Source organism: Encephalitozoon cuniculi, chromosome XI, assembly GCF_000091225.2.
Source record: "Encephalitozoon cuniculi GB-M1 chromosome XI, complete sequence".
NCBI classification, from domain to species: domain Eukaryota; kingdom Fungi; phylum Microsporidia; family Unikaryonidae; genus Encephalitozoon; species Encephalitozoon cuniculi.
In genome coordinates, this window is record NC_003237.2 from 36770 (window position 1) to 61049 (window position 24280).

At 45.4% G+C, this 24280-nt stretch overlaps 19 protein-coding genes and 2 non-coding genes across 21 annotated transcripts; 9 read left to right on the top strand and 12 right to left on the bottom strand.

Moving 5' to 3' along the window:
• Positions 1 to 247: 247 nt before the first annotated feature.
• ECU11_0270 (uncharacterized protein) lies at positions 248 to 1480 on the top strand (the record flags this gene model as incomplete). The annotated part of the gene is made up of 1 exon (NM_001042166.1): positions 248 to 1480. One exon carries the CDS (start codon positions 248 to 250, stop codon positions 1478 to 1480), a length of 1233 nt encoding a protein of 410 aa, NP_586333.1.
• Positions 1481 to 1506: 26 nt separating this feature from the next.
• ECU11_0280 (uncharacterized protein) lies at positions 1507 to 2592 on the bottom strand (the record flags this gene model as incomplete). Its single annotated transcript, NM_001042167.1, has 1 exon — positions 1507 to 2592. The coding sequence occupies one exon, from the start codon at positions 2590 to 2592 to the stop codon at positions 1507 to 1509; it is 1086 nt and encodes a 361-aa protein (NP_586334.1).
• Positions 2593 to 3312: 720 nt separating this feature from the next.
• ECU11_0290 (uncharacterized protein) lies at positions 3313 to 4911 on the top strand (the record flags this gene model as incomplete). Its single annotated transcript, NM_001042168.1, has 1 exon — positions 3313 to 4911. One exon carries the CDS (start codon positions 3313 to 3315, stop codon positions 4909 to 4911), a length of 1599 nt encoding a protein of 532 aa, NP_586335.1.
• A 187-nt stretch (positions 4912 to 5098) lies between these two features.
• ECU11_0300 (uncharacterized protein) lies at positions 5099 to 5662 on the bottom strand (the record flags this gene model as incomplete). The annotated part of the gene is made up of 1 exon (NM_001042169.1): positions 5099 to 5662. One exon carries the CDS (start codon positions 5660 to 5662, stop codon positions 5099 to 5101), a length of 564 nt encoding a protein of 187 aa, NP_586336.1.
• Positions 5663 to 5764: 102 nt separating this feature from the next.
• On the bottom strand, positions 5765 to 7864 carry ECU11_0310 (uncharacterized protein; the record flags this gene model as incomplete). Its single annotated transcript, NM_001042170.2, has 1 exon — positions 5765 to 7864. One exon carries the CDS (start codon positions 7862 to 7864, stop codon positions 5765 to 5767), a length of 2100 nt encoding a protein of 699 aa, NP_586337.2.
• Positions 7865 to 8034: 170 nt separating this feature from the next.
• ECU11_0320 (uncharacterized protein) lies at positions 8035 to 9828 on the top strand (the record flags this gene model as incomplete). Its single annotated transcript, NM_001042171.1, has 1 exon — positions 8035 to 9828. The coding sequence occupies one exon, from the start codon at positions 8035 to 8037 to the stop codon at positions 9826 to 9828; it is 1794 nt and encodes a 597-aa protein (NP_586338.1).
• A 93-nt stretch (positions 9829 to 9921) lies between these two features.
• Positions 9922 to 10713, bottom strand: ECU11_0330 (uncharacterized protein; the record flags this gene model as incomplete). Its single annotated transcript, NM_001042172.1, has 1 exon — positions 9922 to 10713. One exon carries the CDS (start codon positions 10711 to 10713, stop codon positions 9922 to 9924), a length of 792 nt encoding a protein of 263 aa, NP_586339.1.
• A 55-nt stretch (positions 10714 to 10768) lies between these two features.
• ECU11_0340 (zinc finger domain-containing protein) lies at positions 10769 to 11512 on the bottom strand (the record flags this gene model as incomplete). The annotated part of the gene is made up of 1 exon (NM_001042173.2): positions 10769 to 11512. One exon carries the CDS (start codon positions 11510 to 11512, stop codon positions 10769 to 10771), a length of 744 nt encoding a protein of 247 aa, NP_586340.2.
• A 108-nt stretch (positions 11513 to 11620) lies between these two features.
• On the top strand, positions 11621 to 12712 carry ECU11_0350 (Rab GDP dissociation inhibitor; the record flags this gene model as incomplete). The annotated part of the gene is made up of 1 exon (NM_001042174.1): positions 11621 to 12712. The coding sequence occupies one exon, from the start codon at positions 11621 to 11623 to the stop codon at positions 12710 to 12712; it is 1092 nt and encodes a 363-aa protein (NP_586341.1).
• A 60-nt stretch (positions 12713 to 12772) lies between these two features.
• Positions 12773 to 13084, bottom strand: ECU11_0360 (mediator complex subunit SOH1; the record flags this gene model as incomplete). Its single annotated transcript, NM_001042175.1, has 1 exon — positions 12773 to 13084. One exon carries the CDS (start codon positions 13082 to 13084, stop codon positions 12773 to 12775), a length of 312 nt encoding a protein of 103 aa, NP_586342.1.
• A 13-nt stretch (positions 13085 to 13097) lies between these two features.
• ECU11_0370 (uncharacterized protein) lies at positions 13098 to 16430 on the bottom strand (the record flags this gene model as incomplete). Its single annotated transcript, NM_001042176.1, has 1 exon — positions 13098 to 16430. The coding sequence occupies one exon, from the start codon at positions 16428 to 16430 to the stop codon at positions 13098 to 13100; it is 3333 nt and encodes a 1110-aa protein (NP_586343.1).
• Positions 16431 to 16555: 125 nt separating this feature from the next.
• On the top strand, positions 16556 to 16789 carry ECU11_0375a (uncharacterized protein; the record flags this gene model as incomplete). The annotated part of the gene is made up of 1 exon (NM_001415278.1): positions 16556 to 16789. The coding sequence occupies one exon, from the start codon at positions 16556 to 16558 to the stop codon at positions 16787 to 16789; it is 234 nt and encodes a 77-aa protein (NP_001402549.1).
• Positions 16790 to 16900: 111 nt separating this feature from the next.
• On the bottom strand, positions 16901 to 16981 carry ECU11_0375b. Its single transcript has one exon. It is a non-coding gene; the product is annotated as a tRNA-Leu (tRNA).
• Positions 16982 to 17074: 93 nt separating this feature from the next.
• Positions 17075 to 17557, top strand: ECU11_0380 (uncharacterized protein; the record flags this gene model as incomplete). Its single annotated transcript, NM_001042177.1, has 1 exon — positions 17075 to 17557. The coding sequence occupies one exon, from the start codon at positions 17075 to 17077 to the stop codon at positions 17555 to 17557; it is 483 nt and encodes a 160-aa protein (NP_586344.1).
• On the top strand, positions 17542 to 19614 carry ECU11_0390 (uncharacterized protein; the record flags this gene model as incomplete). Its single annotated transcript, NM_001042178.1, has 1 exon — positions 17542 to 19614. One exon carries the CDS (start codon positions 17542 to 17544, stop codon positions 19612 to 19614), a length of 2073 nt encoding a protein of 690 aa, NP_586345.1.
• A 31-nt stretch (positions 19615 to 19645) lies between these two features.
• On the bottom strand, positions 19646 to 20170 carry ECU11_0400 (Svp26p-like protein; the record flags this gene model as incomplete). Its single annotated transcript, NM_001042179.1, has 1 exon — positions 19646 to 20170. One exon carries the CDS (start codon positions 20168 to 20170, stop codon positions 19646 to 19648), a length of 525 nt encoding a protein of 174 aa, NP_586346.1.
• A 190-nt stretch (positions 20171 to 20360) lies between these two features.
• On the bottom strand, positions 20361 to 20840 carry ECU11_0410 (uncharacterized protein; the record flags this gene model as incomplete). Its single annotated transcript, NM_001042180.1, has 1 exon — positions 20361 to 20840. One exon carries the CDS (start codon positions 20838 to 20840, stop codon positions 20361 to 20363), a length of 480 nt encoding a protein of 159 aa, NP_586347.1.
• Positions 20841 to 20981: 141 nt separating this feature from the next.
• Positions 20982 to 21054, top strand: ECU11_0415. The gene has a single exon. It is a non-coding gene; the product is annotated as a tRNA-Met (tRNA).
• A 55-nt stretch (positions 21055 to 21109) lies between these two features.
• ECU11_0420 (uncharacterized protein) lies at positions 21110 to 21796 on the bottom strand (the record flags this gene model as incomplete). The annotated part of the gene is made up of 1 exon (NM_001042181.1): positions 21110 to 21796. One exon carries the CDS (start codon positions 21794 to 21796, stop codon positions 21110 to 21112), a length of 687 nt encoding a protein of 228 aa, NP_586348.1.
• Positions 21797 to 22042: 246 nt separating this feature from the next.
• On the top strand, positions 22043 to 23815 carry ECU11_0430 (uncharacterized protein; the record flags this gene model as incomplete). The annotated part of the gene is made up of 1 exon (NM_001042182.1): positions 22043 to 23815. The coding sequence occupies one exon, from the start codon at positions 22043 to 22045 to the stop codon at positions 23813 to 23815; it is 1773 nt and encodes a 590-aa protein (NP_586349.1).
• A 14-nt stretch (positions 23816 to 23829) lies between these two features.
• ECU11_0440 (uncharacterized protein) lies at positions 23830 to 24249 on the bottom strand (the record flags this gene model as incomplete). Its single annotated transcript, NM_001042183.1, has 1 exon — positions 23830 to 24249. One exon carries the CDS (start codon positions 24247 to 24249, stop codon positions 23830 to 23832), a length of 420 nt encoding a protein of 139 aa, NP_586350.1.
• Between the last annotated feature and the right edge of the window lie 31 nt (positions 24250 to 24280).

A 24280-nucleotide genomic window follows, 5' to 3' on the forward strand; every position in this document is an offset into this window, starting at 1 on the left:
GTTTATTGTGTGCGGGAGGAAGTGATTTGTATTCTGGGGTAAACAACTACACAGATGAACAGGAGGAGGTTTGCGAATCTGCTGAGGAGCAGCAGGGACACTCCGCCGCCCGAGCACAGCATGAGGCTTGGGAGGCATGCAGTGATGGTTCGGAATCTCAAGAAGAGGTACCTGGCAAACAGGATCACGGTGGTGGACATCTACAGCTACTACAGAACACCGCTGTCTGTAATACACGTCACAGAAGATGAGGAACGTGTTCATAACGGGGTCTCTGTGTCTGACAGTATATCTTACATCGAACATGGATGTGCTCAGGAGCAATGAGGCTCCGAGTGTTGGGATGAACTTCTCATCTGCAACACTGGTGGTTGGCGGAGTGTTTGTCATGAAGGAGGTTGTGTCGTGGATGATCAACCTCAAGAAAATGATATCCATATTCTACATGTACAGGTATGTCCTGAGTGGAGACATGGAGAAGAAGACCAGGTTCAGGGATATAGTTGAGGGAGTAATTAAGTTAGAGAAGGAGATTCATAACAGAGACCTTAGGAGGGAAGATGTCCGAGGCATTGTAAGCCGCGGCAATCTCCTTGTGCTCTTGATAATGAAGAAATTCCCCTCTATATTTCATCCCACATGCTCTAGGTTTTTTCTTTACATTCTCCATGCCTATGTCCATAAAATAGAGGAGGGGCCTGTCGAAGAGCTAGGCAACGAAATAAGAGTGGTTTCTGTAGTGGCATTCATACTGTCACCTGTTATCTCTATATTTCTCATTCTGTACTACATTGCTAGAATCATAGAGAAGTCCCAGAGCAGTATATTCTATGTGTTCAGGAAGGCCCACAGACCATCGTTCAAATACTTCATGAGTAAAAAAGATGAGTTTCCCCACGAGACACAGAAAAGAATACGGAAGGGCACAAGATATTTGAATGCATTTTTTCTGTCAAAGAAAAGAGACTGCATAGTCGGAATCTGCTCTGCAATTTCGTTCTTCTTAAGCTGTATGATATTCCTTGTCGTCTACCTGATTCTGAACACAATACTTGTGTCCAGGCCGAGTCTAAATGGGGTTTTGTACCAGGACATCAGTCTCCTTGGAAAAACAACAAATGTAATGTATCTCTCCTATTTCATTGGTGGGATATCTTGCTGCCTAAGATGCCTCAGTTTTGATTATGCAACCACAAACCGCCGGAGGATGTTTGTCAAGTGGTGTGTTCTCATGGAGCAGAAGAGTTTGGTTGAGTACTCTGGAAACCGGGGATACTTAACAGCTCTTATATCAAAGTTCTTTGTCCCTCGCATCTATTTGTTTCTGGTAGAGATCATCTCTCCGTTTTTTGTCCCGTTCCAGCTTGAGAGGCTAAGAGCGAGACTGGAGAGGATCCATATAATGTTAAACTCGATGGATGAACTGGAGGAGCATGATACAGAAACCCAGGGCGGCAGAGCCTCTATTCTCGACTTGTAGAATCAGGAAGTATAAATAGATCGTGATTATTCCGGTTTTTTTATTGTAGCTGCACTGCTCAGTCGGGGGTCCCTGAGCATGTCACTAACAACAGATGGCCTGATCACATACTTGCTACTAAACCTCTTTATCAATCTCTCGGTGCCTTCATGGTGAGACATCTCTTCTCTAAGCTCCTGTAGAAGCTCCTCCGGAAATGTTTCACGCTCCACTAGTGGGAGTGAGATCCAGGAGGGCGAGAATGACGGTAGAATGTTGAATCTACATGAAGGAAATGAAAGAGATGGCTTTCTGTTTGTTCTTGATGGCCCTGTGTTTTCTGCATCCATTTCTATCCACTCACAGCTGCTCTCTTCTTCCTCTTCCTCTTCCTCAGTGCTTTCAACGGACTCTGCATCTTCTGCATCTTCCCACTCAGATTCATACTCATAGTCCAGAACCTGTGGGAGTTTTGAAAGGCTGTTTTTTACATAGAGTCTTTCTTTCCTAAAGCCATAGAGGGGTGGCTGAGGCCGATCCGAGAACTTAATGAAGAATAGTCTCTTTGAGTCATGCACGTCCTTCCTCACACGCACCGTAGAGCCAAGTGCATTTGTAGGTGTGGTGATCAAAACCTCGTCATCAAAGCGTATCGGAGTAAACTGCCCGAGAGTCTCTGGCAAAGGCTTTTTTCTGTTTTCTACACAGACAAACTTCAGCATACCCGGATTCGGAGTTTCTTTCTTCATTGCATTATCCCTAGGATCCAGAGACTTCCTATCGTTCCAGATTTTTTTAAGGCTTTTTCTCATGGTTCTCAACAAGCCTCTAGTATCCTTTGAGACTATCCCAAGGTCACTCAGCAAATAAACAGTCTTATCCTCTCCATTTCCTTCGCCAACTAGCTCAAGATGAAACTTGGATTCAACGGCTTCTCTAAGAATCCTTATTCTGTCATTTTTTCTCTTCGATGTTTTTTTGTACAAATACAAGACCTTGTCCATCCACTCATAGTCCACCTCGGACTTACAATCCACAAGCAAGGCCAATAGATCGGTTGGCGGCTCTTGTCCCTCTCCTTCTTTCCATTCACACAGAATCTTCAGCACTGCTGGATGAAATAGGATTTCCATGGATCTAGGGAGGTCTGAAAACAAAGCTGGATAAAGATCCGTTAGACACAGCAGCTACAAGTTGAAGCCAGGTGAACTTCATTATATTGTACACACTCTCTTTTATATATTACTTCCTCTTGATGTCATCTAGATGGTAGCTCTAGTGTTAATGAGGTTAGAGAAAATGACGATCCATTTCATTAACCCAGACCTCTAGAAAACCATCCTATCCGTCATCCCATTTACATAGACAGATATTGGTTTTCACGGCCCAGAGAAAACTACAATAACTCAAGAATAAACAGGCCGTTTTTATTCCATTCACTACCTGAGTCTCATTTAGTCTGCAGAAACATTATTCCCCCGGCTCCTTCGACAGTCTTCTCTTCAATATAGCTTTTATAGTAATAATATATTATTCCATTTCAGGGACAGTACCCACTTAAGTTATTGTACATCGAATATCTTTCGACACGCATCATTCCATACAGAGATAATTGGAGCCTTGAAAGTGAGCAGCATATGTAGGAGTGTGACCACTGTGTGTTTATCGTGTAAACGTTAGTATGCGCACTCGTTCTCCAAAAGAAGATAGAATGGGGTCGAGATACAGAATGTTGGGTACCAGATAGACATGCCATTCTAGACCTCTATTGCATTTGCAGGGAAACCTCCATTCAACAATTAGTTGTGTATGGAAGAACAGTTTAATATATATAATAACAACCCTGTGGTGGGATGGAACAAATCGAGCGTGTTAAAGCCATACTCGCTAAAATCAATCTCAATTGTAATTCCGGGACATCTTTGCAGACTCAAGCAGTAAAACGTTATAAGGGTATAATATTATGTGGATGTTCTTTCTATGTGGAAGTACTTGATAGTATCCGTGATGACCTGCTGAACGGGTCAGACCCCGAAGGCATTGCTGCTGTTGATGCAGCTGAAAAAGCGCTTCAGGCTTTGTTGGATTATTTAGGCCATAAGACTTCTTATCTCAAAGAAGAGGGCGACGATACTCTTCTGTTTAACCAACTCTTTGGAACCATTCCTAACTTCTTCCAAAGAATTGATTACCTGAAGAAAAACTATCAAAAACTACTTCAGGAATTCAAAAATGCACTCGAGAAATTACTACCATATGTTAATGAGGACTTGGTAACTAAAAGAGATGCGTGGATAGTACCTAAGGGAGTGCCTCTGAGAGTAATCTTCTCTAATCTCTTAGAGACGCAGAAAGGCTACAGTACTTGTGTTAATAATAGACTTCACACCTTTCCTGAACGTCTAAGTAACCTAGGTCTTGAGGTTTTTGAACTGCATTTTTCTCCTGCTCTTGATGGCGCTTCTTCCGAGTATTTAGAAGAAATTGGACGAGTACTAATTGCTTTAGAAAAAGAAGTCGGTAAATGCAACCTCTCCAAAGGCCAAGAAATACAGTTACAAAAGATTCTCCTCGGGATCCAGAAAACCATTGATTCTCTTGTCCAAAAGCTACGGGATTTTAGAATAGCATATGACCAAGCCGTTGTTGATATTGGGGAAAATGGGGCATTATTTGGTCCCAAGTTCGATGAACTTAATCAAATGCTGGGCAAAGTCAACAAGGGTCTACCCGATCTAAGGTACAGGATCGATAGACTTGAGAAGATCCTCTGTCCTTCTTTCTTGGGATTTGGGTTCTATGAGTTCTTGTGTATTGTGTTTATAGGGAGTCTGGCAATTTTCTTGTACCTTGGGGAGGAGGACACCACAGCGGCGAGGTCCTGGAACACCGGGGTGTATCTACTTGCAGTGGTCGGGGGTATTGCATACCAGGCGTGGAGACTGGCAACGAGGTACCGCGACGACGGGGTGATTGAGATGCTGAGGGAGGAGTGGACTGCAGCTGGGTGCATTGTGCCAATGGCCGCGGCGCTGCTTCATGGCGGCGTGATCAGGAGTAGCGTGTACAGCATGACGGTAGTGGGGATCGTGGCTGCCGCGGTGTGTGTGCAGGGCCTTGCGTCGCGGAAGATGCCACGGAGGCAGATGTGCATGGTTGCTGGCGGGATTCTGGGGCTGGGGGCTCTGTGTGCTGCCGGAGACAGGAAGATGCTTCTGGACAGCTATGAGTGGCGCCGGTGGATGTGCGCCGGGGTTGTTGTGTTTGCAGCTCTGGCACTTCTTATGTTGTATGCCGATGCCCCTGGAGATGAAGAGAAGACTGCTAAAGGAGCTGGGGAGATAGTGTTTCTGATGAGTATGGCGGTTTTGACTGGAGTGTCGCTGGTGTGTGGACGCGACTACTGTATGGTGTACGGAAAGAGTGCAGGACCTAAGTACTGTTCATTTTGATTGGACTGAAGACTGCTTGATTATCTTTGAGTGCTAGCTACTAAATATTTATGTAAATTATGCGAATGGGATTCCAAAAGATCCGAAATCACTCAGGGTCATGAATGATCCCCAGATCTTCTGTTCTTGACACAACAAGGAATTACCAAATGATAAATAACATCTGGAAATCTTGAGGCTCTAGCTCCTACTCACAAGTTATCAAGAGGACTATGATTGACATAATTAGCAAGCAATAATAAATGTTCGAACCGCAAATGTCAATCCTGTCAACCTCATCCATTAAGTCGTTAATACTTCCATTGTTGTATATAACTTTCTGAGCCAGCTCTATTTTCTTTGCTATGGGAAGCTGGAGGGCCAATCGCTGCTCCAAGTAGTCTATCTTCCCCCCTCTTTTAATCTGGAGTCTCTCATCGCATGTAACCACTATTGTGTAGAAGTAGTGATGGAGATTCAGCTCAAACAGCAGCGGAATTTCTATAAATATGACTGGATGTCCCATTAAGAGTAAATATGCTATTTTTTTGGCTATTTCTATGTATATCCTTGGCCTCACCCTTCTCTCATGGGCTGCTCTGAACTTCGGGTCTGTGAAGAATCTTCGGCGTATACCTTCTATGTCCGAGCCTTTCAGCATTTCACGAACCACACTGTCGCTGTTGATCGTTGCATAGCCCTTGGCTTCCAGGAGGTTTAGCAAGGCTGTTTTTCCAGTCCCAGTACTCCCAGTTATAGCGACGATTCTCATATCCAGAGGGAATTCAAATCACGCAAGTAAATAAATAAACAGGCATGCATTGGAAAAATTTTAGGAGGGCGCCTAAATTAGGTTTAATACATTCCAATGCAGTCATTTAATCCCTCTCTTGTCTTTGATCTTGTTCAGCTTAAGCCTCTGAAAGTCCAAAAGAACCGACAAGCCCTTGACATCACTCAGAGGAAGGTCTTCGATGTTATCGATATATGTCATTAGAATCTCCAGCACCTGAATTTCTTCGTCGCTTAGGTCATTAGGCTCCAGACACATCATTACCATGTAAGTGAAGTTCTGGTGACTTGGCTTGAAGTCATCCTTTGCCATAACCAGGACTCTTTCGAGGAGGGCAACAAGCATGGAGGATGCAAGATGCTCCAGACACGATATCTCGACATTGGAGATGAAGGCCTCAAGATTGGCCTCCGACCCTTTGACAGCAATCTCTGCCGCCTCTTCAATCAACCCTTCGGAAATAAGGCTTTTGATTTCGTTCTGCTTGTTGAAAGAGCTGTGGAGGCAGTCTACAGCCTTCTTGACATTTTTAAGGTGGTCGTCGCTGTGAATGAGCCGTATTTCACTTATTATCTGAATCCGAATCTCATCCATTGCAGCTTCGACCGCAGGAACCAAGGTTCCAAGAATAATTTTCTTGACACAATCCAGAACCTTAGACTCGTTTGAGCTTTCGCTTCTAAGCCGGGCCCCAAGACTGCTCAAAATTTCCATCATCTGATGCAGTTCACCTCTTGACAGCTCCTGTGTACCGTATTTCTTCTGAAGTTCCTCAGGCCTGGACATCATCTCTACCAATCTCTTGAATCTCTCACTATTGTCTTTCTCAACCTTATTCATCTTCTCCACAATGTCCTGTTGAGTCTTTAGCATTGCATTTATCTTTTCGCTTAGAAACTTAATCTCTGCAGAATGGCTTCTATCAGGTACGTATGGGCTAAAGTCATCTGCAGAGAACCCTAATCCAGATAAGCCATTTCCTCCTTTTGTTATATCATGATAGCCTTCTTCCGTTCTTTCGTGACCTCCCAGCAACAAACTTGGATAGGGAGAATCGTCAAATGATGGAAACTTTACATCAGACTGGATGCAGTCATTGTTAGAGTCTGCCTTTTCATCTCCGACCTCAGGTGAAGTAGCTTCCACAGGCCCAGAGCTCTTCTCAATAGAGCTGCCCAACGCGCTGACAGAGTCTTTTGGGGCAAAAGAACTTGCTTCTCCAGAAAGCGAGGCTTCATCTCCAACTATCTCAGATATTCTTATAACGTTTTCCTTCAGATAAAGGCTTATGTATAGCGGGGGTGTTTTTAGAGCAACTTCCTTCGCTACAAACAGATTCCCGTTAGATTCAGCAATCAGGTACAAAGCCCTACGGGCAACTATTCCAACAATGTCGCCCAGAGGAAACAAGTCGGTAGAACGCCCTACTGCCGGAATTTCTAGCCGGCTAACCACGGTATATTTTTCGTCCAATAAAAAGAGCCAAAGGTCCTCTTCCTTCCCATCCAAGACAAGGATTTTGCCTCCAATCTCGCACATCTTGTTTCCCTGAACTGGAAGCTCTTTTCCGTCTTCCCTCTGGAATACAGAGCCAACATTCAAAAACAGTGTCGAGTTGGCATAGAAAACACCAATGTCAGGCTTTGACTTAATTCCAGAGATACACATTCGTCCTCTGAGAGTCCCGCCATCTTCCACAACCATATTTATGTATAGAAGCTCATTCTTGGTGGAGACATAGAAGACTCGGTTTGACTGTTTGGTGACCTGTAGTACATTTCTCGAAATCACATATCTTTCCTCAGAGGGATATCCATCAACAAGCAAGGAATACTGCAGCTTGTTGGACGTGTCTAAGGTTATGAAATACACCCTATCTCCACTTCTGTGGAATATTGCTCTGCGCAGAGGAAACGGAAGAAAAATGTATGGGGATGCCTGTTTGGGATCAAACATCAGATCTCTTCCATCAAAGGTGCAGAAGTAGTATCCATCGTCCGCCTCTATGATGGGGCATGCTGCAAACTTTGTAGGATCAACCTTGGTCACAAATTCGTACTCCACATCGATATTTGGCATGGGCTCTTGGATCCCAGGCCTTTTCTCCTTGAGCAATGCCTTGAGATCCTCACTGGGCACCATTGATTTCCTTTTAACTACTTCCTCGATCATCCTGTCCATGAGGGTCTTTCTTCTTTCAGAAAAAATCTTTTGCATATAAGATTTTTGGATGAGAATGTCTTTTGGGACCAGGCGGCCACGTCAAGCACCAAATTCTCTGTAGGTCCATAGAAGTAAACATAAACAATCATGAAACTATAAAACCAAATGCCTGGAACCGGCCAACAACAATGTCAACAAGAGTGGACCCTTTGCTTGCAGCACTTATCTCTACCCTTCGAGAGTTACCAGTCCACGAAAGGGAAAAGATAATACTGAGGGAAAGGCGCAAGATGGTCTCCTCAGCCGAGACAGAGCCCCATATAAGGCATTCCAACGTACTGAAATCGATATACATGAAGATGCTTTCCTATAAAGTTAACGAAATCGACTTTTTGAATGCATGCGAGTCAAATGTGCCAAGGATAAAGAGTGCTGGATATCTTGGACTGATGGCAATGGAAAGCGACGAATATGTCATTATGGCAGTGAATACGATTATGAAGGACTTGGGAAGGAAGGAAACAAGAAATGACGCACTGACTTCTATCTGCAATCTCAACAACGACAGCATGGCCCTTGCCAACCTTACAGGACACATTTGTCCCAACGGCCGAGGGGATCCATTCTACAAGAAGGCCTTAGTGGCGTTTTCTAGGCTGAATCCCGATGCCAGGATCTCTGTTGTGGGGCAGGACTCATCTGAAATCTATGTTAAGTCTCAGATCCTGGTGGACATCTTTGGGAAGACAGGAAGGATGGATCTCACAGAAAACGACGTTCTGTTTCTTCTCTCGCTCTTCATGAAAAGCGATGATCCTTTTCTTAAGGTTAAGCTCCTGCAGGTCTTTGGGATACTCCAGTCAAAGAACCAACTGTCCCTGGACAAGGCCTTTCTTGATTCCATTGATGCAGTGATAATCCCCTCGAAGGACAAGGTACGCCTGCAGATAGAAATAGCACTGGCCATCGAGGCTGTTGAGTTTCTACTGAAGGCCGGGAAAAGCACGCCAAGAGCTGAGGCATTTGTTCTTAGGCTTATTGAGTCACAGAATCCTAACTCGAGATACTTTGGGTTCAAAATGGTAAGAAAGTACAAAATCCACAGGGACATAGCCATAGATCGATGTATAAAGCTCGGACTCCACCACGATCAGTGCCTCAAAACACTCACCTCGCTCATAACAAGAAGCAACCACAGGGCAATACACAAGAAAAAAGAAGAGATGGTGTTCTACATGGAAAAGGGGAATGCGGACAAGCAGATGGTGAATGCAACATTGGCCCTGGTGTTTTCGAGGCTTGTTCAGCATGCAAAGGATGATCTTTTGGTCAAAATGTACCAAGAGGTTCCGGAGATATGCCTGAAGACACCCTTTGATAAGAACATACCCAGAGGTTATGTGCTAAAGCTGTTTAACAAAATTTGTGTGACCGTCAACAGCAGATACTTTCCGTTGATATACCAACTACTGCAGCCGTGGATGGGAAACGACGAGTTTTACACCACGATGTTTGAAAGGCACCTAAACATCCTGTTGGCAAGAGGAAAGAGAGACTGTGAAATCACCACCTTGATGAAGCTACTTGACTGCATGCTAAATTTTGGAATACCCAATCGCAACCGTGATATACTCATCTCAAGCTATGGAGAGACTCTGAAGAAAGGAGGTTCTGAAGACATACTTGACATGTTGCTGAACACGGTGTACCTGCTCAACGTCAGGCTTGAGAGCCAAGCGATTCATGTTGCTTCGGAACACTTTATTTACTTTACTTCGATCGGGAATCACAGCATTGAGTTCAGAATGGGCCCAGAACTCGAAATAAAGTCTTTGGCTGGCAAAGACTTAAGGATAGAAAAGGCATATAAAAGGTCCTCTGATGGAGTCCAGATCTTTGCATATCACATCAAGAACCTTTCCAAGCTGAATGTAAAGGTGTCTGTAGGCACCCAAACTCACACGCTTTTTTTGGAGATATGAAACAAGCAGCAGGACTCTTGCTTTGGGGCCTTCTAATAAATAAACTCGCGTGGAGCAGCCGAGAAAAATAAGAAGCTTTATTAAAGAGGGGTATTAGTACACAATCCTAAATAGCATCAGGAGTTCAGAACCCAGAGAATGGAGTTCCTCTCCTCGTGCGCTTTTGATCTTTGCCCTCAGGTTCTGGACTATCTCCTTTGACTTTCTTGGCAGATAGGGACGGAACAGGTAGTTCTCCTTAATTATCAAACCTAATAAAAAGTCAAGGGTTATCATCTTCAAATCGTTTGGAAAGAAAAGGATGTACGGCTTGCCAATGCCCTTCTCCATTATTGCCAGAACCACAGGAAAAAGCTTGTCCCTGATCTGCTCCTTTGTTTTCTCATCGTTGTCCAGCTTGCTGCAGTCCTCGTCAATATCCATAGGCTCTACTCCGGTGTAAATCTTCAGAATCCTAAGTTTAAGATCTTCATATGCTAGGTTGTGCACAAGAATGGACTCGACGTTGTAGCATTTGGATTTGAGATAAAAAGCCTTGTCGCTAGTCAGAATGACAGGATGGGCCTGCCTGGATGCAAAGTTCAAGATCTCGTCGTCGTTGTTCTTCGCATTTGGTATCAGCTTGGCAGAGTCCACAACATCCATCGCATTATCCCTCAGCTTCCCCTCTAGTTCTGTTATCGGGGCGTTGTACACCTTCTCAAGAAATCTTATGGCCTCTCTAGCCTCCACCATCTTGCCTTTATTGTAGTCTAGCTCTCTCAGAACAACTCTTGATATGGACATAAACACATCCACAGGAAACTCGTCCTCATAGAGTCCCTTGATCATGTCCAGATGCGATATGAAAACATTCGTGTCTGGGATGATAGAGATCCTCAGCATTAAAGGGTACTGAAACGCAAAACAAAGAGCTTTGCGGCCTTTATCTATTTTTAAATTATTCTTCCGGCTTCAGGCACTGGCTCTTTACATTTTTCTCCTGGGCCGCATCTACCACGCCTCGGAGACCACAAAAAGGGCATTTGTTTTGTATAGCCCCACACTTCGACAGATTGTTGCAGTTGGTGCACTTAGCAATATTCTTCGGACTCTGCTCGGGGCTTGGGGGCTCCATCCCAAGGAGGCACTCGACCTTCCTGTTAATGATGGACGTATCTCCTATCGGCTTGGAGCACATGGGGCAAGTGTAGGTTTCCTTTATAAACTCGTTGAAACACCTTTCGTGCAAGGAATGTCCGCACCTGAGAAGAACAAGAACCTCCATGCTTTCAGACATTTCCTCTGCACATATAGGACAATTCCCAGAAGCAGTGTTCTCCACATGGGTGTGGTCCCTTGGGCCTCTAGTAACAAGACATGTCTGGCAAATGTCGCAATGGAAAGACGACTTAGGATCTCCTCTTCTGCAGACATTACATCCGTCACAATGGAAGATCTGATCATCCGAGCTATCCCACAGATTGCACTTGGAGCAGAAGTACTTGGATACAGCTGCAAGGCACTGTAAGCATGTTTGAGTTTTTGGCTGCAACAGATTACAGGTGCCACATACAATCTGGGAAACCTCATATCTGTTAGCTCTATGGGCCTCTGCCTTATCATGGCAGAGCCTACATGGATATAGACTTGAGCAGCACTCAAATCTAACCAGGCAGTTGTTTGAATAATGTTCGCAGGACATATGTGACTGTTTTCCACGCATCCAGATTTATCTGTGTGATGAGACGTGTTTTATGCGAGCCGTGGCGCCTTCCATTCAGACAAGAAACGATAGTTGGTTGACCCTGCCATGGAGGAGTTTGAGTTGTTTGATCTAGGCTTCGAGGGAACGACGATCAGAGATAGCCTGCGATTCCGAAGAGAAGGAACCTTTAATGCGATAGTCTTTGATAGCAACAACTCCTATGGCTCTACATACCATGGATACTCTGGCCTGAAGAAGAGTAAGTATATCGACGAGTGTGTCCTCAACAAGGGCACCGGAGATGCAAGGCTCTTGCTTGAGGCATTTCCTGCAGTATTTCGTCCAACAGACAGGCATATTCCAGAGCTTCAGGAGACGGGAATGATGGAATTTCTTCACCTCATAAAAATACAGAAGCATTTCTATGTCGATCCATCAGGGAAGACATACAGGATACCATACACCAAGACAGAGATTGCAGACTCTGACGCCCTGAGTCTCAAGGAAAAGAACTTGGTTGGGAGACTACTTAATGGGAAACTATCTCTTGAAGAGCTTTATGAGTCGCTGTCTGAAAAGACAAGAGAAGTCTTAACGAACGGGGTTGTCTGCGATGGCAGGAACCACAAAGAGAGGATGGCGAGGTACATGAGAAACTTCGGAGATGTTCCGTTTCTGTACCCGCGGCATGGCCTCAAGGAGATATCGGAGATGTTTTCGAGGTGCAATTCGATGTGTGGCGCTGGGTATGTTCTTGACAGTGCACTTGTAATTTCTAATAAGACCAAGGAAACGCTGGACATGTTCTCTCTGAAGCAGAAGGACGGAAAAACGGTCCCGCCTGAGTATATGCACAGAATCGACACCAGTTACGGGACGATTTTTACAAAGAGGATTATAAGGGCCGAAAACAAGGAGCTTGTAAGCCATGTAAGGGCTATCAATACCGAGAGGGAGGTGCTTGCCAAGACTTTTTTTGCATTTGTGCAGCGAGAAACCACCTCAATGAAGGTGATTGGGTTGAGCTCAGACACCGAATGTTGCCCAGAAGGAACCTACCTCACGTACGTTATCAAAGCAGACGAGCCAGTCACAGAGGAAGACCTGAAACTTCTGCATGTAGAAGAAAAGGGTGTGATTGAGGATATTTCGTACCAAACGAAATTTTCGTTTGAGTTTGACTCTCTAGACGAGTGATTTGCCTGTAGTATATGCTCAGGGTTGCCCAGAGGCACAATGAAGCAAGATTATGCTCTACTATTTATTCCAACCTTCTTTATGCTTATTCAGCCAAATAAAATATTGCTGCTCGCCCAAGGCTAAAAAGAAGTTCTCGTCGCTGAGCATATCATTAATGTTTTCGCTATTCAGATGCTCTAGGACTGCTAAGCACTGGGGATAAGTCAGAAACCTCGAATATTCAGGGGACCTCCAGTATTCTAGATACCTCAGATAGCTTCTGAACTCCTCTGATTCGAAGTGGCCCTCACGGGTTAGCCATCTAAGGTAGTCAGGGTTACAGAGGAGCTGCACGAACTCCAGCTCTCTTTCGAATCTTGACCCGCTCATGGGGATAGATGGGCTATTCAATATGAAGCCGGGGGAGGATGTTCATGGACATGAGTTCCTGAAACAGGAGCTTGCATGCATACGGCATCTTTACTTTTACGGGCTTTGTGCCCTTGCAAGCGACGCAGCAGCCCTTAAAGGCAAGTACCCCGCACGACCTGCACACATAAGCCTCGAATACGTCTGAAGATGTCATTAGTCTCTCTGTAATCAGAGAAGATGCACCATACCCTATCAGGCAATCGCGCTCCATCTCCCCCAGTTTCAGGCCTCCATCCTTACTCCTACCCTCCGTCGGCTGCCTCGTAAGTATTGCCCTAGGCCCCCGGGCCCTCATGTGGATTTTATCTGCTACCATGTGCTTGAGTCTCTGGTAGAATACCGGTCCAAAGAATATGTATGCAGCTAACGGGGCTCCCGTAGTCCCGCTTGTAAAGCAGTCTTTCCCCGAGTAGCTGAACCCATGCTTAATCAGAAGCTCACATGTTTGCTCGACAGAATTCTCCTTGAATGCAGTGCTGTCGAGGATTTGTCCTTCTAGAACGCCGGCTTTACCCGAAATCAGCTCCACAATCTTCCCGACAGTCATCCTGGACGGAAATCCGTGTGGATTCATAATGATATCTGGTACAATCCCCTGGTCGTTGAATGGCATGTCTTCTTGCCTAACAAGGAGCCCTACTACTCCCTTCTGTCCGTGTCTACTACTAAACTTATCTCCTATTTCTGGGACTCTTGTCTGGCGCAGCATCGTCTTTATAAGCACCTGGTCCTGAGACTTTGTGATAAGGATCTTGTCAATGTATGCAGGGTCCCCTCTATGAACTTTTCCCGTAAACTTGTATGTCCCATCCACAGGCGACATCTTGTTCACATATACAGTTCCATCTCTCACCATTTTCCCGGGCTTCCCCAGTCCGTCTTCATCCAAGACACTTTCCTTCGGATTGGGCCAGAGAACGTCCGACATTCCGTTGCTGTGCTTTTTCAATAGGGTTGTTGTTGTCTTGTACACCTCTACTCTGAAGAGCCCTCTTTCGACAGATGTCTTGTTCAGAACAAGGGCATCTTCTATATCGTATCCAGAGTAACTCATGACTGCAACCATCGCATTTTGGCCTGCAGGTATCTCATTATAGTTGATAAGATCAAGTATCTTCGTGGAAACCATGGGCCGATGAGTGTATGTAAGCTGCAGAATAACAGAGTCAAATCTCTTCTTGACATTCAGAGATATGTGGCCGATGGCTTGCTTTCCCATTGCACACTGATATGTGTTTCTGGGACTTTGGTTGTGATGCGGAAACGGTACAAGACCGGCCACATATCCCAAAATTGCAAACTCAGAAATCTCAAGGTGTGTTGTTTCCTCTCCTATGTCCTCAGGCTTGAGTGCAACAAGGCAATCGTTTTCCTCGTTGACATCGAGATACTCAATAAACCCTTCCTCCAGAAGATCGGTGAATGACTTGTACTTGAGATAGCAGTCAAAAAGAGACTTTCCGCTTTCTATTGCCACCTTCTCCGAAATGTTCAGGGCCTTGAGACATTCGTCCATCTGGTTCGAAATTATCGTCTGGTTTATCCTGTTCTTGTCAATAATAATCAGTGGACGGCACACTCTGCCGTTGTCAGAGGCTATGTGGATAACCCTTTCAACCGTCACCTTGTAGATGGACACGAACTTTCCAACAAGCCCCTTTCTCCTGTGTAGCTTGAACTGCTCCACAAGAAAGTCGGCCCTGTTGGTTATTCCGATGATGTCACCATTAAGGAATACGGAGAACATGTCTTTCTGGTGTATCTCCCTAGTATAAACAGAGTTGATGTCGACAACTCCAAGCTTGTACACCGTGTCCAAGATAGGCTTCGTATCCGAGTTAGTCGTTATCTCTGCTAGTAGGGCAAGGTTCTTGACAAGACCGCATGACTCTCCCTCAGGCGTGTCAACAGGGCAAAGCATGCCCCAGGACGACGTATGAAGAGATCGAGGGCCACTGACCTTTCTTGTCTTTTCGAAATGGGAATTGATCTTTGTCATCATTCCCAGTGCAGATATGTACGAGTGTCTTGACAGAACATGCGTCACCCCGCTTCTCTCCATTCTGAATCTCTTCAGATTCCAGTTCCCGGTTGAAATTGCCCTAGCAAGGGTGGATGTTATCATGTTGGCTTGCAGGTTCAGGAACGTCAGTGCATCAAACTCCTGGGCTCTGGACCTTTTGCTCAGTATCTTGTCAATCGACTTCTTCAACTCAAAGTTGAATCTCTTGAATGTGTCTTCGAAAAGAATCGATAGTAGCTGCCCTGCAAGCTCGAATCTTTTGTTCCCAACAAAATCCTTGTCGTCTTCCCGGAGTATATTGAGCTTGGTTTGTGCGAGCCTCCTGACCATCAGTGCTATATAGATCCCCTTCTTCCGGAGATCGCATCCCTCTATCTGAACATTTGGGAGCACCTTTTCGGACAAAACAGTAAGAACCTCCTCTATCCTGTTGTCTTCCGGCTTAAGCTTTATGTAGCTGCTTATGTAGAGAAGCGCTTGTTCTCTGGTGAATATCCCCTTCGACATGCACTCTCCAAAACTGGGAACCATAATCTCAAAGTATTCCTTTCCAACACATTCGGCCACCTCCCTGTCCTGTACCAGTCCCAGGGCCTTCATCATTATCACCACTGGAACCTCCTCGCTGAACATCGAGTTTTTCAAGTAGTAGCAATCATCTCTAGTAGTCACCGATGTCTTGCTCTTGTGCTCGTCTGTGGAGGATGTCACTGAAGCAAACAACCCCTTGGGGCCCGACTCAATGATGATCCTGTTTTTCGAAAGCTGCTCCTGTATTAATACTACTCTCTCGATTCCCCTGACAATGAAGTATCCTCCAACATCAAGAGGGCACTCCTGGGACTCCCTGATTCTTCTATCTTTTGTTTTCCTGCCTTCCATTGGTCCTTTTGTCTCTCTTCTCAGGTGGCACCTGCTACTTCTTAGCATCACAGGCATCTTTCCGATACAAACATCTCTCTTGACAATAATCTGTCTGTTTCGGACGTACTCTATATCAACGTAGATGTTTGCAGAGTATGTTATGTCTCTCAGCCTGCATTCTATTGGAAACACATTGTAGTTAACCATGTTTTCCTCCACGCTCGGCATTGCAACACGGATGTCCAGATACTTGAGATAGAATGTATGGTCGATGTCTGAGTCGACAATCTGGTTTGCCCTTACAAGAGCCTTTATCTCGTGGTCTACGAAGTAGTCGTACGACTCTATGTGCTGTCTGACAAGTCCCTTTTCGTTGAAGAAAAGCTTTATCAACTCGAGTCTCTGGTCTTCCCTCATCCGGGATTAACTCCAAAAATTTTACTGGATATAGAGGCCGACTGGAGTGCAGATTCTGCTCAGCAAGCCGTTGTTGGCGTCAAAGCAGAGCACAGATATTTGTTTTGTAAACACGGGCCCAGAAGATGCAAATAAAAGTCAAGACAATAGCCGGAAGAGACTTGGAGCTAATTGTTGATCCCGAGGAGACAGTGCTGGATCTGAAGTTGAAGATAGAGAGCATTGAGCTGATACCCGTGGAGCAACAGAGGCTTGTGAGTAATGGAAGAATACTGATGAAGGAAAAGGACACGCTTGCCAGTCTGAACATAGTTTCTGGAAATGTCGTTCACATGGTGCTTGCCCTGAGAGGGGGATGACAAGTGTATATGTTCTGCTATTACGGCAGCATGTTCTAGATATAAAATAAATCCAAACGGGTTTAGATGTCTGTGCTGTGGGGCTATTCTTGCTTGCATTCATCAAAATGTTGGCACAAGAGGGATTCGAACCCCCGCCTCAATGAGACTGGAGCCTAATTCCAGCGCCTTAGACCGCTCGGCCATTGTACCTACGTTGGCTGCAGAGCCATCTCAACAGGTGCACGGTAGAGTGCCTTCAAGTACTGGAGCACAACTTTTACTTTTCATCATACACCTTATAACATGGAAAGATCCTCTAAGGAGGACTTCCGGGTCTCCAGACCGAACCTGGATGGGGAGTCTACGGGAAGGGTGTACTTTCCTTTTGACATCATAAGATGCAGAATATGCTTTGAGGTTTTTCATGCGAAACACCACAAAAGCCATCCATGCTTTCTAAAGGATGTTGACAGGCAAGGCGATCGGGAGACAGGAAGTATTCTTGCGGAGGGGAGAAATGAAAAGCCACGCTCAAAGGGGTCTCTGAAGAGCATGGAAAGCACGATAAACGTGGAAGAAGACTTCTTCAGGGATCCAGGGTATCTTGCGGAAGCTCTCAACATAAGCCCAGTCGTCAACAAAATCTGGAGATTGTCACGCGTGTCGTTGTCTAGGGAAAAGTCCTTGGTAGGAATAGATAGACGAAAGTACAGAGGAAAATGGAAGGTGCTTGTTCCGCAAACTCAAAAAACAATGGGTGGTGACCCATCATGGACAAGGCGTTGACCCAGCTGTCAGAGACGCTGAGACACCCAAGCGACCTGCAAACAAAACTGGATAGCATAGAGAGATCTACAAAGGAGGCATACGAACACCACGATGGAAATCTCTCCGCGATGATATCTAAGTGCTACTCAAACATCCTGAATATATCGAAGAGGATATATGGACTTGAAGAGCATCTCAAGAGCTTTGTGGAAGGTAAGGATAGGAATGTCCGCGTTTTAAAGGGCTTTTTTTCCCTTGTCAAGGATTACCGATCTGTGAAGATGATGTGCTTAGCCCACTCGAACCTGTGCAAGGTGATTGAGTTTTCGGATAGACTAAACGACATAGGAGGTACTGTGGAGACAGAAGACATTATTGCATACCACACGAAAGTATATGACGCGGAGGATTTTGGGTGCCAGCTGGACATGTACAACACCGATATATCGCATGACGACTACGTCCAGGTTAATAAGGCACTCAACACAATTGAGAAGAACTCGTTGGACTTTACTGCCAAGGTTCTTGAGATTTCTGAAGAGTTTATCGAGAACCACGAAGCCATGGATAAGATTGTTCAGATAGTTGAAAAAGAGGAGGCTCGCGATGAATTAACAAGAAAGGTCCAGGAAGGCGAAAAGAGCGACAATCCCGTTCTCAAGGAGTTCTACAGGATGTATAGAATGTATGCAACCAGGAAGACAAAGAAGTTGAAGGACAAGGTCATAAAGTCGATTGAGGTGTCTGTCAAGGGCAAGTTCGACAGACTGAGAAACGAGGAGATATTTGTGAACAGAATGGACTTTGTGCTAAAGGATCTGTCCTTTATTAGGGAGAATATAAGTCTCAGCTTCTATTCGTTCGACAACATCCTTACGCTGTACCACAATAACCTAAAGCTTTTTCTTGACGAGAACACAGAAAGACTGGATGCTGGGGAAATACTGGCCATCATCGAGTATGTCGGCAACTACTACAACACTATTGAATCGAAGTTCAACAAGATAGCCGATGCGCTAGGAGGAAGACTCCTCAGCAACGAAACTGAACTGCTAGAAAAGTACACAAAGACGGCACAGGAAAAGCTGAAGGAATGGGTTATGAACATAACCAGGATTGAGGTGGAAAAGTTCTATGCCAGAAACGAAGAGCTTTCTAGAGACGAGGAGGACAAGCTTGTGAGCCCTGGATTTGTCAGTCTCCTTCAGATAATCAGGATGCAGCTGGAGCCCATTGCATTCAACAAGAGGATATTTGCACATATAACAAGGACGATTACAAAGTACTGCGAGATCTTCAAGGAGAATCTTGTCGAAGCAATGGACAAGGACTTTAAGTCGTCCTGTGAAATGAGCAGCAAGGCTGGCTACGAGGACTTCTGCATCATGTTTGGGAACAGCGGCCTCAAGATAGCACAGTACATCACCTCCCTGCCGTCTTACCACAACGACGAGGTCAAGGAGCTGGGAGACATATTCATCGACATCCTGAAAGCTTCGAACACGTTTCTGGCCGAGTTCATTATATATGCATGTCAGCCTGCAATAGACAAGATCTTCACAGACGAATGGTGTGGTGGTAGTGTCACCAAGGTTGTGGTCCTGACCCTACAGGACTTTCTTTCTGACTACCAGAACACCATGAGCGAGTACTCCTTCGTTACATTTATTCACGAGCTTTCCATGTCCATTGTGCTAGCCTACATGAAGCAACTGGGGAGGAAGCGAGCCTCCATAGCCGAGGAATGCAGCAGAACCCTGAAGTCGGATCATACCAAGCTGTATGAAATGCTTAGCGGGTATGGGGACCCGGAGGATGTAAAGACATGCCTCTCTCCCATCCTTAAGATCATTCCTCTCATGGACACAAGAAATGATGACCTCTTCATTGTGGAGGTGAAGTCTCTGAAGCTTATATATCCTGACATCAAGAAGAGCTTCATCAAGACAATCATAAAGAAGAGGCAGGACCTTACGGAGGACCAGAAGAAAACCCTCGCCGACAGGCTTAAGGAATGCTTCACAGACGTTGCGAGCAGGGAAAAGACGATCTTTTCGCGATTGCTCAATCTGTAGACAGACACATCGGATTAAAATGAAATGCACTTTATTTCTTTTCTTTATAGAGATACTTTTTTAGAAGGTTTCCGATGATTGTATTCGAGGATGCCTTTCCCCTTACAAATAGAACCTCGTCATTTGCACTCAGGCTCAGGAAAAAGCAGAAGGGAGTAGTCCAAACCAATGCAAAGTAGAGCACAATTTCTGCTCCGTAGACAGCAGACTTAGAAAAAATCAACCTTATCACAAGAAAATGGTTGAAAAGCGAGGCAATCGTTCCATACACAAAGTATGGATTGTCCATCTTCACAAGAGGATAGATGTCGAGGAGGCAGTAGAATGCATACTGTATCGACAGGCTGAAGAGGATTTGAAGGATAGAAACCCCCCTCAGCAAGAGGATGACGTGAAGCCCAGCCGATATCTGTATTATGGCCTCTATGTGTTTCTTTGCAGCATATGCCTTGTCCTCGATGTAGTCTATGGCCTTTACAATGCCTATTCCAAACCCCACGAGGCCTCCGACTGACCCAAGAATCAAGAGCAAACTTTTCAAAAAGACTGAGAGCATTTGATGGGGATGTTTTTGTGGGAATATAAGAGCTTATAGCTCCCATGTGACACAGGATGGATCAATTAAACCATCTGAAACCGCCGTATGACACAGCGCTTCAAATAGGCCAGCTGCATGACTGCCAGGCTTGCTAAGAACTTAGAGAGCATTGAGTTACAGAAGATAGGATGTAGTTTAATCATTGGCGCTAGAAGTTGCCAGGGGAGTTTCTTCCAATGAATATTGCATTCTCAATGATCTTTCTATCCTCTTGATTCTGGATCTCTGGGATGCACTCACTAGGGCTTGCTGACAGCTCCATCGTCTTCACCTGGTTCTTGAGAATGACCTGCAAGAATCGATGCAGCTCCTTTCTGGAGTTGCTTTCAACCAATTTTCTTAGCCGTTCGACTGCCCCAATGTTCACGCACATGTCCACGTCCATGACCAGTCTGATGTCTCGGTCTTCAAGCTCCATGGGCGTCACTGTCTCGATGGTGGTGTAGAACATCTTTTTCGAACCCGTCGAGAAGTAGTAAAGAAGCATGTATGCCTTTATAAAAGCGCTGTTTTTTGTAGCAGGGCTGTAGGCAAGATAGGGCCCAAAGTACATCTCCACCATTTCTGGATTTTCTTTCTTTACACCACTTAAACAAAGCGACTCCACCTCGCTCAATTGTTTATTCATTCAAGCCCTGACTAGAGTTTGTTTTCTGATAAAGCTTTGGAGCCACTTTGTGAGGGGCCTTCTTTACCCCCAGGATGGCAGCATCTCCAAAGCATGCCTCTGCACAGGCCGAAATTAATGGCCACTTACCTCTGAAAGGTAGTGACATTGGCGCAATAGGTAGCGCGCTGGTCTCATAATCCAGAGGTTGCGAGTTCGAGTCTCGCATGTCGCATTTTGACCCATCCTGCCTTGCTAAGTTAAGCCACATGCTTTTATTACGGATCTTATCATGCTGTTCTGAATTTATTTCCTTCTCTACCCACAAACTTTTTTCTCGTCAAAAGATCGACAAATATGTTTATCTTCTCTCTTGGTACCCCTGGAATCTCCTTGTAGATCTCTTCCATTGTGATTCCCAGGCCCCTTGAGATAAGGTCGTACACCAGGAACAGGCTCTCTTCGTTCCGAAATGCCGGGGGGAGCATGCTTGGATTGAACGGAAGTATGCCATCTGATGACTCTGATTCTTCGTAAGGTCCAAATGCTTTTTCCTCTGCCATTGGAACAAGGCTTGACGACGCACTTTCTGCATTGCTGGTGTGAAACCTCGCAGAAAGATTCCCCAGAAATGTCTTGTTCAATACCTCGGACGATGTGCTATCAATAAATGGATTTCCTGGTGATGAGAATTTCATTGATTCGGGGCTCTCCCCTGCAACACATATGTTTTGGAAGTTAGACTCCTCCTCAATGCTCTGGCTGCCTTCAGAATGCAGTGGCTCATTTTCTGTGCTGTCCTCCAATTCCGCTGAGAAGAATCTTGTCCATGGTACCAGGTCTCTGATCATTTTCTGGTTGCTCCTGTCCATCTTCTCGACAGATCCTCTGATGCTTCTCAGTGTCCTGTTGATGGAGGAAAATGTGCTGTCTATCTCCTCTATCGTGCGGATAATCTCCTCCTCAACCTCAATCATCAGGGTGGAATTGTAGAAAAGAAATTATCTACCAAGGCAAGCAAATGCAAAGAAAGTTTCCAAACCCAGGAATTCTTACTGGCAAACGGTATCCTGTGTTTGTGTTTCAGCCGAGAGTAGATTTTCATAGATGCTAAATTCCAAACAGTTTTGGCATTTTCCAATCGTTCCTCCTGACCGCAGAAAATAAGTGCTACAAGCTTCACAACTCACCTGATTCATATATAAATGCCCTAACAGAGATCTATGCGGATGGACACGCTTCACTCGTTTTTCGGCAGAAAAATGTCCAGAGAAGCCGACGTGGTGCTTTTGGGCGTGGGCAGAGAAAAAAACGAGGAGCTTGGGCTAAAGATGCATCTGGAAAACTCTGCAAGAGATGCAAACTCGCTTGCAGTATCTGCATTCTGCTACGAGTTTGGAATTGGCACTAGTGTCGATATGAAGAAAGCAGAGATGAGATACACTAAGGCTGCGTTGAGCGACAACGGGCTTGCGCTAATTAGACTAGCATTTATAAGGCGGTTTGGCAGGCCTACGGCAACAATAGATCGGCGGGAGGCTAAGCGGTATCTCGATAAGCTAAAGCGCCTGGGCAGAAGAGGGGTGGAATGGCTAGTTTATGCAAACAAGCATGGAAACCTTTATGCCAGGTACTGCTTGGGGGTGTGCTACCAGGAGGGATATGGTGTTCCTGTAGATCCGTTACTAGCTGTGAAGTACTACAGTGAGGGTGCATATGAAGGAAATACCTGCTCGATTGGAATCCTTGGATACTGCTTCCTAAAGGGATTTGGAGTGGAGAGGAACGAAGAAATAGCCGTGGAGCTCTTCAAATATGCGTCTGAAAAGAAGGACTCGACGGCGCTGTACAACATAGGTTTCTGCTACGAGGAGGGGCGAGGGGTTGAGAGAAACCTCATCAAAGCCTTTGAAATGTACAGGCTGTCTGCAAAGATGGAGAATTCGTATGCTCAGAATGCATTGGGCAACTGCTATGAGGAGGGGAAGGGAGTGGATAGAGATCTCCAAAAAGCCTTTGAGCTCTATAAGAAAAGTGCTTTGCAAGGATATCCGTCTGGTCAATGCAACCTTGCGTTCTGCTACCAAAAGGGGATTGGGACGGAGAGGAATTTGGAAAAGGCCTTCGAGTGGTACAAAAGGGCTGCCATCCAAGGACTCAGCAGGGCAAAGCATAACATTGGATACTGCTACCAGAATGGGCTGGGGACCTCTCCGTGTATGCGTAGTGCCGTCAATTGGTACAAGGAGTCCGCAGCTGAAGACAATAAGTATTCAATACATGCACTAGGGGTTTGTTACCAGCATGGATATGGAGTACCCAAGGACGAAAGGCTGGCTGTAAGGTATTTTAGTGAGGGTGTCCGGGCCGGCTTTGACGAAGCAATCATAAGCCTTGCATTGTGCTACAGATCTGGAATAGGAGTCCGGATCTCTCCGGAGAAGTCCTTTGCGCTGATGAAGAGAGCAGCAGAAATGAATAACTCCTCAGCACAGAATACCTTGGGATACTACTACGAGGAAGGATATGGAACACCCAAAAACCTAAGAAAGGCAGTGAAATGGTATGAGACAAGTGCCAAGCGGAACAACTCATGGGCGCTGTTCAACCTAAGCACCTTATACCTCAATGGAAACCATGTTCCAGCAGACAAAGAGTTAGGGATAAGGCTCCTGATTAGGTCGAGAGATTTGGGTAACCCCAGAGCAATGAACACCCTGGGATACTGTTTTGAGAAGGGCATTGTTGTTGGGAAGGATCCAAGGCTTGCCTTTGAGCACTACACACAGGCATTGATGAACGGATACTCGAAGGCAGGGTATAGTCTCGGAAGGTGCTATGAGAGCGGTATCGGAACTGAAGTTGACCTGGATAAAGCTCTGTACTATTTTTACAAGGCATCTTCTGCCGGAGAAGAGGCTTCTCTACAGAGACTCAAGAAGATACTGTCTTCATTGGTTGAGCCAAACCACATGACTATCCCGCCCTGCGCCTGATTAAACATATAGATTTACTTGAATTTGTTCTTGTGGTTATGCCACAGGGTAGTCCTGTTTCTGAGTCTCTTCGGCACAAACTTGAGGCTGCTTCCCCTTACATAGTCGACATACATCGGTTTTCCTCCGATTCTGTGCCATTTTCCAGATATACAGTCTATGCTTGCACCGTCTTCCAGCTCCACAAACGCATATCTGCTAAGCACCCTTATGTCCTTTATAGGGAGTATTTCATGAAAGGCCTCTTCTAGGGCCGTCTTTGCTGCTGCCCCAACCACAAATAGCCCACCTTTCCCTCTTGGAGCTTTCAAGTGTTCTATAAATCTGGAAACCCCCTCTATCCTTGGAGGTGCTCTTCTTCTACTCTGCGGAATGTAAGGTATCACAGGCGATAGAAACTTGTCGAAAGGAGTCTGTTTAAGTAGATCTTTCATCTTTCGAAGGATTTAGGGGCTTGATTTATTT